The sequence below is a fragment of the Hyperolius riggenbachi genome, chromosome 11 (assembly GCF_040937935.1).
Source record: "Hyperolius riggenbachi isolate aHypRig1 chromosome 11, aHypRig1.pri, whole genome shotgun sequence".
In the NCBI taxonomy this organism is placed as follows: Eukaryota; Metazoa; Chordata; class Amphibia; order Anura; family Hyperoliidae; genus Hyperolius; species Hyperolius riggenbachi.
Window position 1 is genome coordinate 241591719 of NC_090656.1, and position 19767 is coordinate 241611485.

Consider the following 19767-nt stretch of genomic DNA (forward strand, 5'->3'; position numbering starts at 1 on the left):
GCTCCGCACACTTTCTAACCCTAACGCACAAACACTCAATGACCAAGTTTGTGAGCTTTGGGATCCTTGGCATCAATAATTTGTATATTCCCATAGAAATTAAACAAATCTGATAGGCTGTTTGTGGCTCTGTCCCCTTTTCTGAATTTGAACCCCAGTGACCCAATGACCGACTGTACCAGGTTTGAGGCTTGTGCCATTAACAGTGCAAGAATGGCAGCGATTTTAATATTCTCCTTGAAAAGCGACATGTAATTTTGGATTGGCATTTTTAAGCTCCAGACACTTTTCTGAATATTAATCCCAGTCACCCAGTAACCAGCTGTGCAAAGTTTGAAAACCCTGCCATTAACAGTGAAGAAGGGCTGCAGTTTACAATATTCCGGAAAAATCTGTTTTTAACTCCATCCACTTTTTTTAACCTTGACACACAGTCACTACTCAATGACCAAGTTTGTGAGCTTTTGGGTTCCTGGCATTAAAATTGTGTGACTGGAAGCAGTTTATCCAGCAAAGAAATCTGGATGTTTGTGGCTCCACCCCTTTAATGAATTTGAACCCCAGACACTTAACAACCAACTGTACCAGGTTTGAGGCCTCTGCCATTAACAGTGTAAGAATGACTGCAGTTTCAATATTCCCCTTGAAAATCAATAGGTGAATTTTGATTGGCTACTGTAGGCTCCACCCACTTTCCTGAATATTAGTCCTAGTCATCCAGTGACCAACTGTGTCACCCACCCAGTTTGAGAACACTGCCAATAACAGAATGGCTGAAATCAATCTAACAAATCTGATTGGCTGTTTGTGGCTAGACCCCTTTAGTAAATTTGGACCCCAGTCACCCAATGACTGACTGTATCAGGTTTGAGGCCTCTGCCATTAACAGTGTAAGAATGGTAGCAATGTGAATATTCCCCTTGAAAATCAATAGGTACATGTTGATTGGCTGTTGTAGGCTCCACGTACGATTATGAATATTGATCCCAGTCACCCAGTGGCCAATTGTGTCAAGTTTGGGAACCCTGCCATGTTAAAAATGTAGTTGTTGGCACCGTCCACTTTTTCTAACCTTGACATACAGTCACTCAGTTATCAAGTTTATCGGCTTTGGGGTCCTTGGTATCAATACTTTGTATATTCCCATTGAAAAATAAACAAATCTGGCTGTTTGAGGCTCCGCCCTATTTCTGAATTTGCACCCCAGTCACCCAGTGACCAATTGTACCAGGTTTGAGGCATCTGCTATTAACAGTATAAGAGAATGGTAGCAGCTTAAATATTCCCTTTTAAAATCAAAAGGTGAATTTTTATTTGCTGTTGTAGGCTCCACCCACCTTCCAAAATCTTAATCTCATTCACCCAGTGACCAACTGTGCAAAGTTTGAGAGCCCTGCCATTAACGGTGTAAGAATGGCTGCAGTTTATATTTTCCCAGGGAAATGTATATTTGACTCCGCCCACTTTTTGTAACCTTGACACACAGTCACTCAATGACCAAGTTTGTGAGCTTTCAGGTTCCTGGCTTCAAAAATGTGTGAATGGAAGCAGTTTATCCACCAAGGAAATCTGATTGGCTGTTTGTGGCCCCGCCCCTTCAGTGAATTTGGACCCCAGTCGCCCAATGACCGACTGTAGCAAGTTTGAAGCCTCTGCCATTAAAAGTGTAAGAATGGCAGTAGTTTAAATATTCCCCTTTAAACGCAATAGGTGAATTTTGATTGGCTGTTGTAGGCTCCACCCACTTTCTTGAATCTTAATCGCATTCACCCAGTGATCAACTGTGGCAAGTTTGAGAACCCTGTGATTAACAGTCTAAGAATGGCTGCAGTTTACATTTTCCCATGTAAAATGAATGGCTGAAATTTGATTGGCTGTTTTATGCTCTGCCCACTTTTCCTGGATTTGTAGCCTCGGTCAGCAAGTGACCAACTGTGCCAAGTGTGGGGACTCTGGCTTGATTACTGTGAGAATGGCAGCCTTTTACATTTTTTCCATTGACATGAATGGGTGAAATCTGATTTGCTGTTTATAGCTCCGCCCACATGTACAGGAGGGGGCGCGAGACCCCCAGAACATATCATCCCAGGTAGTAAGGGATCTGTATACCAAGTTTCGTTCAAATCGGTCAAGCCGGTTTAAATATGCATGTCAAGAGAATATGTTATTATATTGTTTAAAATTATAAGCTTATAAATAGTGATGGACGCAAATTGAAAAAATGCACCTTTATTTCTAAATGAAATATCGGCACCATAAATTGTGATAGGGACATCGGTTTAACGGTGTAATAACCGGGACAGATGGGCAAATAAAATACATGCGTTTTAATTACGGTAGCGTATATTAATTTCAAACTATAATGGCCAAAAACTGAGAAATAATGAATTTTTTCAGTTTTTTTCTTATTCTTCCTGTTAAAATGCATTTACAGTAAAGTGGCTCTTAGCAAAATGTATCCACCAAAGAAAGCCTAATTGGTGGCGGAAAAAACAAGATATAGATCAATTCATTCTGATAACTAGCAATAAAGTTATAGGCGAATGAATGGGAGGTGAACGTTGCTCGGATGCATGAGATTTTCGGCACTGCGGTGCTGAACCGGTTAATAATATGGTAGGACATTAGACTATGACTATGGTAGGATTAGAGTGTGAGCTCCTCTGAGGACAGTCTGTGACATGACTATGTACTCTGTAATGTGCTGCAGAAGATATCACTGCTATATAAATACGTAATAATAATATGGTAGGACATTAGGGTATGACTATGGTAGGATTAGAGTGTGAGCTCCTCTGAGGGCAGTCAGTGACATGACTATGTACTCTGTAATGTGCTGCAGAAGATGTCAGTGCTATATAAATACATAATAATAATATGGTAGGACATTAGACTTTGACTATGGTAGGATTAGATTGTGAGCTCCTCTGATGACAGTCAGTGACATGACTATGTACTCTGTAATGTGCTGCAGAAGATGTCAGTGCTATACAAATATATAATAATAATAATAATAATAATAATAATAATAATAATAATAATATGGCAGGACATTAGACTATGGCTATGGTAGGATTAGATTGTGAGTTCCTCTGAGGACAGTCAGTGACATGACTATGTACTCTGTAAAGTGCTGCAGAAGATATCACTGCTATATAAATACATACTAATAATATGGTAGGACATTAGACTATTAATATAGTAGGAATTAGTGTGTGAGCTCCTCTGAGGACAGTCAGTGACATGATTATGTACTCTGTAATGTGCTGCAGGAGATGTCAGTGCTATATAAATACATAATAATAATATGGTAGGACATTAGACTATGACTATGGTAGGATTAGACTGTGAGCTCCTCTGAGGACAGTCAGTGACATGACTATGTAATGTACTCTGTAATGTGCTGCAGAAGATGTCAGTGCTATATAAATACATAATAATATGGGAGGACATTAGACTATGGCTATGGTAGGATTAGATTGAGAGCTCCTCTGAGGACAGTCAGTGACATGACTATGTACTCTGTAATGTGCTGCAGAAGATGTCAGTGCTATATAAATACATAATAATAATATGATAGGACATTAGACTATGACTATGGTAGGATTAGAGTGTGAGCTCCTCTGAGGACAGTCAGTGACATGACTATGTACTCTGTAATGTGCTGCAGAAGATGTCAGTGCTATATAAATACATAATAATAATATGGTAGGACTTTAGACTATGACTATGGTAGGATTAGAGTGTGAGCTCCTCTGAGGACAGTCAGTGACATGACTATGTACTCTGTAATGTGCTGCAGGAAATGTCATTGCTATATAAATACATAATAATAATATGGCAGGACATTAGACTATGACTATGGTAGGATTAGAGTGTGAGCTCCTCTGAGGACAGTCAGTGACATGACTCTGTACTCTGTAATGTGATGCAGAGGATGTCAGTGCCATATAAATACATAATAATAATAATATGGTAGGACATTACACTTTGACTATGGTAGGATTACATTGTAAGCTCCAGTGAGCAGTCAGTGACATGACTATGTACTCGTTAATGTGCTGCAGACGATGTCAGTGCTATATAAATACATAATAATAATATGGTAGGACATTAGACTATGACTATGGTAGGATTAGAGTGTGAGCTCCTCTGAGGACAGTCAGTGACATGACTATGTACTCTGTAATGTGCTGCAAAAGATGTCAGTGCTATATAAATACATAATAATAATATGGTAGGACATTAGACTATGACTATGGCAGGGATTAGATTGTGAGCTCCTCTGAGGACAGTCAGTGACATGACTATGTACTCTGTAATGTGCTGCAAAAGATGTCAGTGCTATATAAATACATAATAATAATATGGTAGGACATTAGACTATGACTATGGTAGGATTAGATTGTGAGTTCCTCTGAGGACAGTCAGTGACATCACTATGTACTCTGTAATGTGCTGCAAAAGATGTCAGTGCTATATAAATACATAATAATAATATGGTAGGACATTAGACTATGACTATGGTAGGATTAGATTGTGAGGTTCCTCTGAGGACAGTCAGTGACATGACTATGTACTCTGTAATGTGCTGCAGAAGATGTCAGTGCTATATAAATACATAATAATAATATGGTAGGACATTACACTTTGACTATGGTAGGATTAGAGTGTGAGCTCCTCTGAGGACAGTCAGTGGCATGACTATGTACTCTGTAATGTGCTGCAGAAGATGTCAGTGCTATATAAATACATAATAATAATATGGTAGGACATTAGACTATGACTATGGTAGGATTAGATTGTGAGCTCCTCTGAGGACAGTCAGTGGCATGACTATGTACTCTGTAATGTGCTGCAGAAGATGTCAGTGCTATATAAATACATAATAATAATATGGTAGGACATTAGACTATGACTATGGTAGGATTAGATTGTGAGCTCCTCTAAGGACAGTCAGTGACATCACTATGTACTCTGTAATGTGCTGCAAAAGATGTCAGTGCTATATAAATACATAATAATAATATGGTAGGACATTAGACTATGACTATGGTAGGATTAGATTGTGAGCTCCTCTGAGGACAGTCAGTGACATTGCTATGTACTCTGTAATGTGCTGCAAAAGATGTCAGTGCTATATAAATACATAATAATAATATGGTAGGACATTAGACTATGACTATGGTAGGATTAGATTGTGAGTTCCTCTGAGGACAGTCAGTGACATCACTATGTACTCTGTAATGTGCTGCAAAAGATGTCAGTGCTATATAAATACATAATAATAATATGGTAGGACATTAGACTATGACTATGGTAGGATTAGATTGTGAGGTTCCTCTGAGGACAGTCAGTGACATGACTATGTACTCTGTAATGTGCTGCAGAAGATGTCAGTGCTATATAAATACATAATAATAATATGGTAGGACATTAGACTATGACTATGGTAGGATTAGATTGTGAGCTCCTCTGAGGACAGTCAGTGACATGACTATGTACTCTGTAATGTGCTGCAGAAGTTGTCAGTGCTATATAAATACATAATAATAATATGGTAGGGCATTAGACTATGACTATGGTAGGATTACAGTGTGAGCTCCTCTGAGGACAGTCAGTGACAGGACTATGTACTCTGTAATGTGCTGCAGGAGATGTCAGTGCTATATAAATACATAATATATGATAGGACATTACACTATGACTATGGTAGGATTAGAGTGTGAGCTCCTCTGAGGTCATGTCAGTGACATGACTATGTACTCTGTAATGTGCTGCAGAAAATGTCAGTGCTATATAAATACATAATAGTCCCAGTTTTTGCATTGCGCATCCTTTGCTGATATGTGAGCAGGCACCAGTACAGCAGATGACTGGGCACATTGTGAAACCAGATCAAATCACAGTTGTGATGCTACAGCACATGATATGTGATATAAATGGAAAATGCATTTGCATTTATGCATTGAGGACACTGATAAAGGTTTCTGACTACAATTAAATATACTTCTACAAAAAACAAGATTACCGGGAAACAATGATAAAACAAAAACAACTTACCCCCCAGTTTGGTCTTTTGGTGCTTTGGCTGTGTGTTTTTGGAGGGAAAAATATATAGTTTATTCAATATCAATAGTAGTTTATATTTACATAGAAAGAGGGACAAAGTCCTGAAAGAGGGACAAATGAGGAGGACAGAGGGACAGGGCTCCCAAAGAGGGACTGTCCCTCCAAAAGAGGGACTATGGGGGCTATGCATTAGTCCGTGGCTCTGTGCGTTCCTGTCTCCAGCCCCGCCGGCAGCATCCTGGTGAGGATGAAGATCAGGGCAGTTTCTAGGTTAAATTGCACCCAGGGCGAGGGGGTAAAAATTATGCCAGCTCCCCCCACCCTCGTGGACTCGCCAACCCTTTCTCTTTAGGGACAGTCACACAGCCACAGGTCACAAGTAGATCTGCCTACTTACTAGTGACCAGTTGCTCATCCAGTAGGAAGCAGGACCAGGAAAACACACAGGCGAAGAGAGCCCAGAAAGCCGACTCCTCCACGGGCGCCGCGCACTGACAGCCTGCAGTACCGCTGCAGGACACCCGTTGTCATCACGCGGTGGTGACAGCCTGCAGTACCGCTACAGGACACCAGGTGTCATCACGCGGTGGTGACAGCCTGCAGTACCGCTACAGAACACCAGGTGTCATCACGTGGTGGTGATGTGATGATGACTTGATGTCTGACGCAGGCAGCCCAGGAGGAGTCAAGGAAGGTGATCACTCTGGTAATCTTCTTTCTTCTTCCATTTGGCTGCACCGCACGTCACCATAAAACTAGCGGTTCTGTCCTTCTGTCTGCACCCCCCTTCTTCTACTTGCTGGTCTGTGCCCAGGGCGGTTGCCCCACCCGCACTGCCCAAAAAATGGCCCTGATGAAGATGGTAATGCACAGAGCCATGGACTAATGGAGGAAAGCAGGACCGGTGAGTCACAACACCGCCGAATACTCTACACTGCCGAAAAAGCAAACAAAAAGAATCCCAGCCGCCGCTGCGAGCAGGTACAATAGCGGCCCTCCCCTTGACCTTGCCGCAATAGCCGAGCCCAATTGGGTCCGCTCTACAGCTAATGCCACCGGAGCCCATCGGCAAGCCGCTATTGCTCTTGCGTGCACCACTGGCAAGCCCTTGTCGGCGGATCTTTGGGGGTCTTATCACTGAATCTCCTCCGGTGAGGAGGACGGAGGAAGCCTCATTACGATCCAGAGGGTAGAAAATTATCGATTCGACCCGTCTGATGGGAAATTGCATGGTGTGTACCAAGCATAAGGTACCAAGTGTACCTAATTACAGAGGGCTTCATATAAGGTGACAGCTCCTGGACAGAGGAACATCTGGACGATGATGTCTTACCTTTGCTGGAAAGCTGAGAGCAGAGGGCAGAATACAGAGCAGGAGAAGGCGGACCACCATTCCCATGTTACCGGCAGTATTCGGTACACTCATGCCTTACATTGCCTGCTCAGCTCCTTATATACCCACCAGCCTGACCCCTCGCCTTGATAAACAGGAATGTCAGTTAGCTCCTAGCAATGCCAAAACAGTGCTGTCCTCTGTAATTATGCACAAATGTTTCCACGTACTGTATAAGGAAGCAGTTTAGCGAGTTTTGTTTACTTCAGATAAGTCTGCTTTCCAAACACCATCGTATCATCCGATCCATCTACACATAATGCTCTTTTCAGAGATCCCTAGTTAGGCCCCCTGCACACTGCATGCGATTCCAATTCCGATTTTTAATCGGTTTTTACATCCGATTCCGATTTTTAATCGTTACTGCATGCTGCATATTTTGATCCGTTTTTTGTTGATTGCATTCAGGGAAAATCGGAATTGAAAATCGGAAACGGAATCAGAATCGCAAAACGGATTTGCAGTGTGCAGGGAGCCCTAGGCTCAGTTCCCACTTGAGCTGGACCAGTGGGAGGGGACAGTGTAATGTCCTAACCCCAAACCAACCCCCCTAATTCTAACAGTGTAATGTCCTAACCCCGCCCTAATCCTAACCGTGTAATATCCTAATCCCTAATCCCACCCTAATCTTAACAGGGTAATGTCATAACCCCTAACCCCGCCCTAATCCTAACTGTGTAATGTCGTAACCCCACCCTAATCCTAACAGTGTAATGTCCTAACTCCTAACCCCGCCCTAATCCTAACAGTGTAATGTCCTAACCCCACCCTAATCCTAACAGTGTAATGTCCTAACCCCTAACCCCGGCCTAATCCTAACAGTGTAATGTCCTAACTCCTAACCCTTCCCTAATCCTAACAGTGTAATGTCCTAATACCTAACCCCGTCCTAATCCTAACAGTGTAATATCCTAACCCCTAGCCCCGCCCTAATCCTAACAGTGTAATGTCCTAACTCTGTCCTAATCCTAACAGTGTAATATGTTGACCCCTAACCCCGCCCTAATCCTGACAGTGTAATGTCTGCTCCGATGGTCAGGCTGTAGCCCGGGGCAGATGAGTTACCCCCATAGGCTATATGGAGAACGCATCCACCTAGGATTATCTGCGATCTGCACAGAAGTGTGACCTGCTTACTGGAACGGATCCCGCGGATCCATTGCAGAGTGACAAGTGTGACCTGCTTACTGGAACGGATCCCGCGGATCCATTGCAGAGTGACAAGTGTGACCTGCTTACTGGAACGGATCCCGCAGATCCATTGCAGAGTGACAAGTGTGACCTGCTTACTGGATTGGATCTCGAGGCTGCACTGCAGATTGACAAGTGTGACAGGCTTACTGGAATGGATCCCGCGGATCCACTGCAGAGTGACAAGTGTGACAGGCTTACTGGAATGGATCCCGCGGATGCAATGCAGAGTGACAAGTGTGACCAGCTCCTATATAGAAAAAATAGGAACCGTTCACTTGCTGAGCGGAGAACAGACAACAATCGTAGCGCTCTCTGCTCAGCTGGGAACACAGCCTATTTGTTTGTCCCTGGCGAGCGGTTGGATTGATACATTCATTTTGTACTGGACACTTTTTTCTCAAATGTAAATAAAAACTGAGAAATGTTTTTCTCCACAATAATTCCTCTTGTACATTGTCTTATTATCTTTTGGGAAACACCTATGTCATTTCCCGTCAAAAAATGACTTGCTGGTTGAATAAAAGTAACTAAGTCAAAATTTGCCCGGGGTATGAATAATTATAGGCAGCACTGTGTGTGTGTGTGTGTATATATATATATATATATATATATATATATATATATATATATATATATATATATATATATATATATATATGTATATTTTTTTTGTACTTAAGGTTTTATCAATAGTAGAACAGTAACAGAAATACAGACAAATATCAATCGGTATAAAGGTGGTGCATACTAAATATATACAAGTGGCAACCAATGTAACGCCACCAAGAATGGTCACTCATTAATCACAGGTAAACAAATCTTGCTAACCATTGTACAAGTATTACAAACCACTAGAACTTGCAGTGAGTAATCATCAGAAAGAATGTGTATGATATACACCACTAGTAGGGCTGCTCAAATTCGGATCCGGGAGATACCCGGATAGTCCCTGGGGGGAGGGGGGGTCAATCTTACCTGTCTGACGTCTTCTTCGGTCCGTCCCTCGGCGCCTCCCACAATGCGCTCCACGCGCGTCACGTGATTACAAACACTTCCTGCTTCAACCCGGAAGGAGGAAGTGTTTGTAATCACGTGACCGCCGCTTGGACTGCATCATGGGAGGCGCCGAGGGACGGACCGAAGACGACGTCAGACAGGTGAGATTGACCCCGCCCACCCCGCATAGGTAACTGGGAGATATCCGGATAGAATTATCCGGATGTCTCCCGGATCCGGATTTGAGCAGCCCTGACCACTAGTACTTGGAAATGCATCAGTAAACTAATAGTCTCGAATTAATAATATCTGACGGGTCCGATCTGATTTTGGATCATTTTTCTGATTGATATTCTGATTACTTCTGAATAAAATCAATCACAAAAACAATTGGAAATCAGATTGGACCTGTCGATAATTTTCAATTCGACCCGTCAGAAAAATTGCATGGTATGTACTGGGCATTAAGGTGGCCACTAACACTAAAATTTGCCAAACGATTGTTTATGAACAATTCTTCGTATGAGCGATCAGAAATTATTGTTTGGGACCACTAATGGACCAAAATATCCTAACTGATCCGATCAGATTAACCATTTCAGCCCGCGGGTATTTTTCACCTTATGGACGAGAGGAATTTTCACCAGTCAACACTCCTCCCCATTCATTCCCCAATAACTTTATCACTACTTATCACAATGAAATGATCTATACCTTGTTTTTTCCGCCACCAATTAGGCTTTCTTTGGGTGGTATTATTTTATTCTAAATGCATTATAATGGAAATAATAAGAAAAATTTGAAAAAAAAATCATTATTTTTCAGTTTTCAGCCATTATAGTTTTAAAATAATTCATGCCACCATAATTAAAATCCACACATTTTATTTGGCCATTTGTCCCGGTTATTGGAATGTTAAAATTTTATCCCTAGTACAATGTATGGTGGCAATATTTTATTTGGAAATAAAGGTGCATTTTTTTCAGTTTTACATCCATCACTCATTTTTAGCCCATTATTTCATAATTATATGCCCTCTTGTCATAAATATTATTTTTTTTCTTCCCTAAAGTCAGTAGGTGCACTTTACTATTTGGCCACAAGATGTCCCCGCTGAGACTTTGTACGCTACATAGGATACAATGTATTGTTACATTGTAACTAGGGAAGTGAGGCAGGTTTCCATTGGAAACCTGAAATCACATGGCCGGCAGGGAGATTATGAATGGAGACATGGTTTCCATTTATAAATGTAACGATTGGGCAGCGGAAACCGGCAGAAACAGCGGCGGAAGAAAGCTCTGTGTAAGAATAAACACTGTTTTTGAATAAAAACAGTGTTTATTCTTGGCGGACATGCTCGGATTGGCACTGGGGACTTTTGTCCTCTGCAGCCAATCCCCCCTGCTAGCAGCAGCAGCGCGATATCAGGCATCTGCCCACACGATCGCTTGCAGACCACCCAAACTGCAGGGACGTGACTAGCGCGTCCCTACGGTTCTAGCACCTGCCGCTGCGGATGTGAAGCTCATGTCCGCGCGACATAAATGGTTACATTGATCCGATTTTCGGATTATTCACACCAATCTGATTGATTATACATAACCAATATACTTACATACAAGAAGTTTTAAATCAGGATGATACCATTTATTGACTAACTAAAAAAAGAATAAGAATAAGCAAGCTTTCGGCCTTGCAGCCTTCGTCGGGCTTACATCCTGTTAGTTTGCAGGCTGGTGGTACAGACAGCTATATACATGCAACATCAAAAGGGAAAACATAGATTTTTGTCAAGCATAAATCCATGTCATTAAGATGCCTTAAGTGAAACAGAACATCTAAATGGGGTGAGAAGTTGTTAGCTGAGATAAGGATCCTTGTTTACTCCATGCTCACAGACCTGGGATTAGGATTGACACAGAGGTATCGTAAATTCTGAGTTCACAAGTACAGCTATATAGGCTGAGAAAGAGTTTAAATATCATCAGCCTCATATCAATATAAAAAGTTGCTTTGAACCAATTTATAAATTTTGTTTCTGTTTTTGTTTTGAAGCCACCCTTCAGGGCAGTGACACGAAGATCATCCATGCTGTGTCCGTTGGACCGAAAGTGTGTAGCAACTGGGAGTCCAGATTTGGTATCATTAATAGTGTGCCTGTGTCCATTCATACGTTTGCGCAGAGTTTGTCCAGTTTCTCCCACGTACATAACATTGGGGCATTTAGCACACATGATCAGATATACCAGATTGGTGGAACCACAGGAAAATGTGCCTTGTACTCTGTACTCCTGTTGTGAACCTGGTATCGTTACCCTGTCAGTGGAGTAATAAAGCAGACAAAAGATACATAGACGACTCAATCTTCATATGGAAAGGTGCCCCCAATCTAATTTCCTCCTTTCTTGACTACCTCAACACCAACCCCGCCGGCCTGCAGTTCACTTCCCACCGTGATCCGGTTTCAATAGAATTTTTGGACGTGGTCCTATACACAGATCAACATCACATCAAAACCAAAACATTCTTTAGACCTGTTGACGCCAATAACTACTGTATAGCCACTACCACAGTTTTCACCACCGTCCCTGGACCAAAAACACTTCATATTGTCAATATAAAAGAATATACCGAAATTGTACAGATGTTTAACAATACAATATTCAATCCAAAGCCTTAACAACTAAATTCACCGACCGTAAATACTCCAAAAAAACTTTTACAAGACGCACACCATAAGGCCAAAACCTACAACCCGCCAGTACCATCATCCGATACTCAGACCAAAGATGTGCCCTGATTCATCACAAAGTACAGTTACCAACACCAGCCCATCCGTAACATCCTTAACACAAGATGGGAGATCCTCCTTCAGGACCCCCACTTACGACTCATCATACCAACCACACCTGCCATCACATACAGACGCGCCCCCAATCTCCGCAGCATACTGGTCCCCAGCAGACTACGCCAGCTACCGACTGATATCACACATTCCCCTACCACCCGGACACCAGGAAGTGCCTCGTGTAATCACAGGAGGTGCCTAGCGTGTCAATTTGTGTTCAACACCTCATCCTTTTCCTCTCAAGTCACCAATGCAGAATACCATATAAAGGACGCCATTACCTGCGAATCAAAATACATAATTTATGTCATCTCATGTCCGTGCCAGCTGCAGTATGTGGGCAGGACCACCCAATCAGCCAGAAGTAGAGTAGGGCAACATAAAATAGCATATTGAACAAATATCCGCTACACAGTGTATCACGTCACTTTTCCGCTCATCACGATCACAATCCCGCACTATTCCGTATCACATTTATTGAATCCATTCCGCACAATCGTTCAGATTCTTTTGACTCCCTCAAAAAACGCGAGATGTATTGGATACAAATTCTTAAAACTTTAACTCCAGATGGCCTCAATAAAGTACTGGAGAAAATTTACTAATTCATCCCATTAACAGTATACATTGTTTTTCTCTTTTTAATCCCGCCCTCTCTTTTTATTAGTTTTCCACATCGTTTTATCATGGTTTTATGTTGTTTATAGAAACCTTTTTATCATTGTTTCACAAATGCAATTTGCACAGTATGAATTTCTTTTATCTCTTTTATCTCTTTTATTTTTTTACTTATATTCTTCATATACAGTTTATAATCTTTCCTCAGATTGCTAAACCTACTATACCCAGGGCCGGATTTCTGGCAAGGCCACATAGGCCATGGCCTAGGGCACCAGAAATTTAGGGGAGGCTCAGTGAGGGGCAGTAAAGCTGTTCTATGCAGCCATCCCTATCTACAAAGACAGCTTTACCCTTTGAACTCTCTGTCCTGTACTTGTGTCGTCCCTGCAAGACCTGTAAGCGCTATCCTGCAGGTACACATCAGCCTAACTCTCATGGTGACACAATGGGTCCATCATTAATGAGATGCCAAACATAACGTAAAAGTTCTTAAGGAAAACATAATTTATATGCGTATTACTAAAATAGTTATTGTCTGTGGCACCAATGATGGAAAGTAAGTAGAATTCTCATTGGGGCACACAGAGATAACAACCATACAGATGGTATAGTTGGCCTTGGGCGGTAAAAAGTACAAATCTGGCCCTGACTATATCTGTATAATTTATATGTATTTTATATGTGTCATGGACATACTAGCCCATCAAGATAGAAATGATCATTGGATGATACATATTTTCAATATAACACAGGAATGTATACTTGCCACCTTTTAGTGGACACAACTAACACCTATTCTAAATATATACTACTAGATGGCAGCATCCTACTGCAACAACACACTCGTATAAGTTACACTTTGTAACTATCTGCCTTTCACAATTGTACAGTTTATTAATAGTCGCTTAGTGGAACCCCATCTATATATATACACATATGTAACCCTTTTCTTTAGTCCCTCCGATCTATGCCCTATACTCCCTCGGCGCTGTCCTACATTAAATATGGCTGCAGCAGCGCTGTCACACCAATACGCATGCGCACCTGCCGCACTAAACTCCCCATGATCTACACAGGACACGTGGGGATGTTCATAACTCACACATGCGCAATAGCCTTAAGCGGGATGACGCTCCCGGTGCACCACCCCGTCCAGCTGATCACTTAGCAACACGCGTCTCCCTAGTCCCTTCCGGCAACTTCACTCACACTGCCCGCATTCCCTGTGCGGCCTCATTGGCCAACAGCCCTCCCTGTTTCCACGTCTACCTACAGCCGGCACGGCCCCGCAATGGAATTATTGGCGCAATGTTTGGCTATTTAAAGGTCAAAAGCCGACACATGAGTACAGAGGTGCCAAGCGTTTATTGGACCATTATCTGGTAAGTGCCATCAAACTTTTGTTCAGTAAAGGACTATTTTTGACTACACCTGTCTATTCCTGCTGCCCTACGCTGCACTACTGCACTTTTTGGACCCATGCTGTTTTTTACATGTCCCCCTGCTTTACCTTCCCATCAGTTATGTTCCCATCCTGTAATGATCTGCTCAGCTGCCTGTGCAGGCAGGCAGCTTTTTGACCATTGTTTAGGTTTGCATGCTGCAGGACTCTGGAAAGAAGAGCTTCTGTCAGTTTTGCAGCTTGTGTTTGCTGAGGAATTTGCATACGTTGTCATGCAAATTGCCTGGCCACATTCATTGGAGGCGTGTACTATAAGTACTATGTGTTTCCCACAATGCTTCGCTGGTCATAAGGAGTCTTCCTGTGAAACACTCTGGAGAGTGTCAGCCATGCTCTTTGTTTGAAGATCAGCTTAGAGTAATTCCTGGAAACTGTGCTAGGCAGGTTCCCTAGTGCAGTTAGGATTGTTTATCTGTTTGTTTGTTCTGTTGCCATTGTCCTGTCCCAGCGGTGGTCGACAGGAAATGGTTCTGATCTCTGTTCTTGGAGTATAGCTGGTGCAGCGGTTGCTACCAGCTATCTCTTCTGATCTGTCTCACTTGGATCGCGCTAGCATCTTGCGCTAGCGCTGTGGATCCTTCTGTTCTGTCTCCTTGGATCGCGCTAGCCACTTTCCGCTAGTGCTGTGGATCCTTCTGTTCTGTCTTCCTGGATCGCGCTAGCCACTTTCGCTAGCACTGTGGATCCTTCTGTTCTGTCTCCTGGGATCGCGCTAGCCACTTTCCGCTAGTGCTGTGGATCCTTCTGTTCTGCTACTCTGTACCTGGATCGCACTCGCTTCGTGCTAGTGCTGTGGATCCTTCTGTTTTGTCTTCCTGGATCGCGCTAGCCACTTTTCGCTAGTGCTGTGGATCCTATCTCTCGCTTGTCCCTGTTTTCGTGTGTCTGTCTTGTCTGCTACGACCGCTTGCTGGAGGCTCGGTGAGGTAACCGTTAAGCAAGCGTTCGCATCCTCTGTTTCATGTTTGTCTGTCGATGGTTAGTTAGGCGTGCTTGTCTCTATTGTGCTTATCACATGGAGACCGCGCATAACCGCGTGCACTGTTGCGAATGAGTGCGGTGTTCGTGGTTAGCTAGCGTTTGTTGTTTTCCGCATCTCCTCATTGTATGATTTGCTGTGCCTTTGCTATCCTCGTATTCTGTTCTGATCTGCCTTGTGTCACTTCTGGCAATCGCCTTTCTTGCGGTGGCGTTTCTGTTTCGTATCTGCTGTTGTGTGTGTGTGCGCGGTCGCGGGGTGGCGACTAGATTGGCGCACACACATACAATCTGTCCCTTTGCTCGTTCTCATTCGCAATCGCTTCTCTTGCGATTGCGTTCTGTGCTTCATACAATTCCTGTCTGGCATTTGTGGAGTCACAGAGGATTGGTTCCTCTGCACTCCCCAGCGCCATCTGCCGACAGGAATTTCCCTCTACGGGTGCGTAGCACTTTTTGCTGGGTGCCTGCAAATATGCGCTTGTGGAGGATTTCCGCCGTATCAGCGCACGCGTTGTGCGCTGATCACGGAGAAAGTTCCACAATCGTTACAGTATGACCAGCCCAACCCAAAACCCCAGTGTAGACGGAATTCCTGATTTGTACGATTTTGTCGAGTTTGGGTCCTGTGTCTTTAAGAACTTTAAAAGGCTAAACTCAGAGACCAAAGCGGAATTTCTCTCTGAATGTGTGAGGTTTTGCCTGGATCCCACCTTTCAGATTACTGATCCGTCTACGTCGGCTCTTCAGTTTGCCTATGTGCTCTTAAAAGACGATTTGTTCACCTGGGCATATGATGTGCTAAAAAATAATTCTTGGAATGGTAATCTGTATCAGTTGCTTGCAGTGATATTCTCTCACTGGTTTAAACTGCCTGGCTTACCACCTGCTCTGATTAAATGTGTAGCTGCTGATAAGTCAGCTGATCTTTCCCTTCCATGCAAAACTTTTCAGTATGACAATCAGTTCAATGTGTCTGTTGCCACTTCAGGTTTTAAACAGCAGACATGCAAAGTGGCTAAAAAGAGAAAAACTAAAAAACGCAAGCATCGGAATAAAACACTCCCTATTGATGTTTACTATGATGTTGATCTGTCTCCTGTTTTTTTGCCTCAATCCCAAGCTTATGTGGATCCTATTATAGGTAGGATCGCACACTATATTAAAGCAGTTAAAAAATCTGTTCTTGTCCCTGAACTCCACCCCTATGGAGATTATCTGGATACTGGCCTGTTTGAGCCCCCATTTGCTTCCTGGGATGTTGGGGCCTTGCTGGAGGAATTCGATTTTGATTGGAAAGCCTTTTGCGATTTTTACATCGCAAAAAGCAAGGATGTCTTGAATGATTGTCTCGATTCTATGTACCTTTTGATTGATTCCGATGAATGTGACGAGGGTGATGTGGATCTGGTGATTTATGTGTGGCAGACGATTTTGGATGAGTTGCACACACACCAACCAATTGATTCCAATAAAGAGACATCGTTGTCGGATGATTGTTCCTGCCTTTCTGGGGTAAAGCATGAGATTCTTGACTTTGTGCAATCTGAAATGAATGAGTGTGCCGCTGTGGTTGGTTCCTGTGCGAATCCTGAAGGATTAGCACCTGACAGTGTGCAGTTTGAATCTGTGCGATCTGATGCCTGTTTCTTGGATGTTCCTGCAGATTGTGATCGGCATGAGTCTGCCGGTTTCCTCAAGGATGTGTGGGATCCTTTGTCATTTAGAAACAGATCTTTGAGATCTTCCGTCTGTGACCCTGCTATGGGGAAAATTTCTCGACTATGCAGCGTCAAAAGTAAAATTAATATGCCTAATAAAGTTTGTCCTGTTGATGTTGCTATTTCTTCTACAGATGAGTCTCTGTCTCACCCTGTTCACACCTGTAAGGGCCCGTTGCCTGGGGACAGTTGCTCCAGTGTTTCTGTCCTGAACGCCTTACAGTCTGCCCCGCAGATCACGGAGGTTTGCGATATGGAAGCGTCAGTTTCACAACCTAAAGTGAATTTTGATTCGCAGGTTTTGCGTTCTGACTCCTCGGATTTGACATTGTTAGCCGAATCTAAGAGTGAGACAGCGCTTCGGTTTTGCGAATCTGATGCTGAACCTTCTTTGCCTTGTTCAGAGACGCTTTCTCTGCACCTGCCCTGTACCATGAATGAAAACATGATTTCCTTTCACACTGACGTTTGTGAGCCCCTTTCTTGCTCTGAGGGAAGTGCTGATTCTGCACCCTGTACTCTGGATGAGTCAATGTGGCCTTGCTCAGAATCCCCTGCAGTGTCCCTAGAGGCTCGTCTAGGTATTGCCACTAAACTCACCTGTTTTTCTGCAGTTTTGGAGTTACAAGCTAGTTTGACTGCCACACAGAATTCTGGGTACAGTGAGAATGAAGTTAGGGAGTCAGTGTGTGTTCTAGTAAATATTCCTGTACATCCCGCTAATTATGATGAAGTTCAGTCTCAGGTTATGGTGGAACCATTCCTGGGACATCTACCCTGTTCACAAAATAAAGTTCCAGTTTTGCCCTGTAACATGGATAGTTCAGAATCCTTCTTAGAAAACCTGGAAAATGATGTTCCTGAGGTCTTGTTTGATGTTCTGGAGGTCTCAGAGTTCCTCCCAAAGGGTGCAGAACTTGTAGGAGATGTCTTCTGCCCCCCAAGTCCTTCTGAGGTGTTGCCCTCTTCCGTAGGCATTGCTGCCTTGCTGGCTACCTTTTCAGCTCTGGTGGAGCTTCAGTCATGGGTAGTCAATGATGAATTTCTGTCAGATACCATTACAGTCATTAAGATCTCTAAGCCTGAGACCGAGTCTTCTTTTGAAATACCAGTACCTGTGACCTCTACTCGTGATGATTTTCTGCCCGGTCCTGGTTTTGGTCTGGTCGTGCCGGACTCTGAGGTTGGCAGTTCCCCGACATGTCCTGAGGTTTCTCCTGTGCTGGTGTACCCCAGTGTGCTCTGTGACCCAGAAAGCCCAAGTGTGCCTCGGTTACCAGCATACTCAGATGCTTCCTCGATGGAGACATGTTCTGATTTAGCCTGCCTGCTTGCATGCCCAGAAGTGGTCCCTGAAAGTCTTGATCTTGATGGGTGTCCTGCTAATTCTGAATCTGGAACTGTCATAGGTTCCATGGGGGTGCTTGGTAGCTCCCCATGTGGGCCTGGTGGGCGTTCTGGCTTCTTGGAATCTCTGCGGAGCTTCAAGGCGTTCTGGGAGATTCCGAGAGAAGTTTTGCTTGGTACCCTGAATACAATCAACAGCGGCTTTTGTTTTAAAAGAGACACTTCGAACAGGTTTTGTGGCAGATTTGGTATTTTCGGACGCTCCTTGGAAGGCGGTGGGTATTGTCTGGAGGGTGTCGATGGCTTCTTCTCTGGTATCCACAGTCCTGATGGGTGTTACGCTGAGATTTGTAGTGCTGATGGGCATGTTTCGGTGGCTTCTGTTTCCGATGAGGTCGGTTTCGGGTAGACTGACTCTGGAATTGGACCTTGTCGGGCTGTCCCGACCTTCATGAGTCTTCGGTTGGAGTCTTTTGCTAATAGCAGTTTTAAGGGTCGTCTGGAATTCGGCCCTGGAGGGGGGGGGGGGTACTGTAATGATGTGCTCAGCTGCCTGTGCAGGCAGGCAGCTTTTTGACCATTGTTTAGGTTTGCATGCTGCAGGACTCTGGAAAGAAGAGCTTCTGTCAGTTTTGCAGCTTGTGCTTGCTGAGGAATTTGCATACGTTGTCATGCAAATTGCCTGGCCACATTCATTGGAGGCATGTACTATAAGTACTATGTGTTTCCCACAATGCTTCGCTGGTCATAAGGAGTCTTCCTGTGAAACACTCTGGAGAGTGTCAGCCATGCTCTTTGTTTGAAGATCGGCTTAGAGTAATTCCTGGAAACTGTGCTAGGCAGGTTCCCTAGTGCAGTTAGGATTGTTTATCTGTTTGTTTGTTCTGTTGCTGTTGTCCTGTCCCAGCGGTGGTCGACAGGAAATGGTTCTGATCTCTGTTCTTGGAGTATAGCTGGTGCAGTGGTTGCTACCAGCTATCTCTTCTGATCTGTCTCACTTGGATCGCATCTTGCGCTAGCGCTGTGGATCCTTCTGTTCTGTCTCCTTGGATCACGCTAGCCACTTTCCGCTAGTGCTGTGGATCCTTCTGTTCTGCTACTCTGTACCTGGATCGCACTCGCTTCGCGCTAG

At 43.5% G+C, this 19767-nt stretch overlaps 1 protein-coding gene across 1 annotated transcript in view; it reads right to left on the bottom strand.

Moving 5' to 3' along the window:
* The window catches only part of LOC137537977 (astacin-like metalloendopeptidase), a 103511-nt gene extending 96040 nt beyond the window's left edge, over nt 1-7471 (bottom strand). The window contains exons 1-2 of the mRNA XM_068259898.1: nt 7406-7471; nt 6064-6091 (exon numbers count right to left, since the gene is read on the bottom strand). Coding sequence (XP_068115999.1) covers nt 6064-6091; nt 7406-7471 — 94 coding nt within the window. The remainder of the gene's footprint in view (nt 1-6063; nt 6092-7405) is intronic.
* Nucleotides 7472-19767: the final 12296 nt, after the last annotated feature.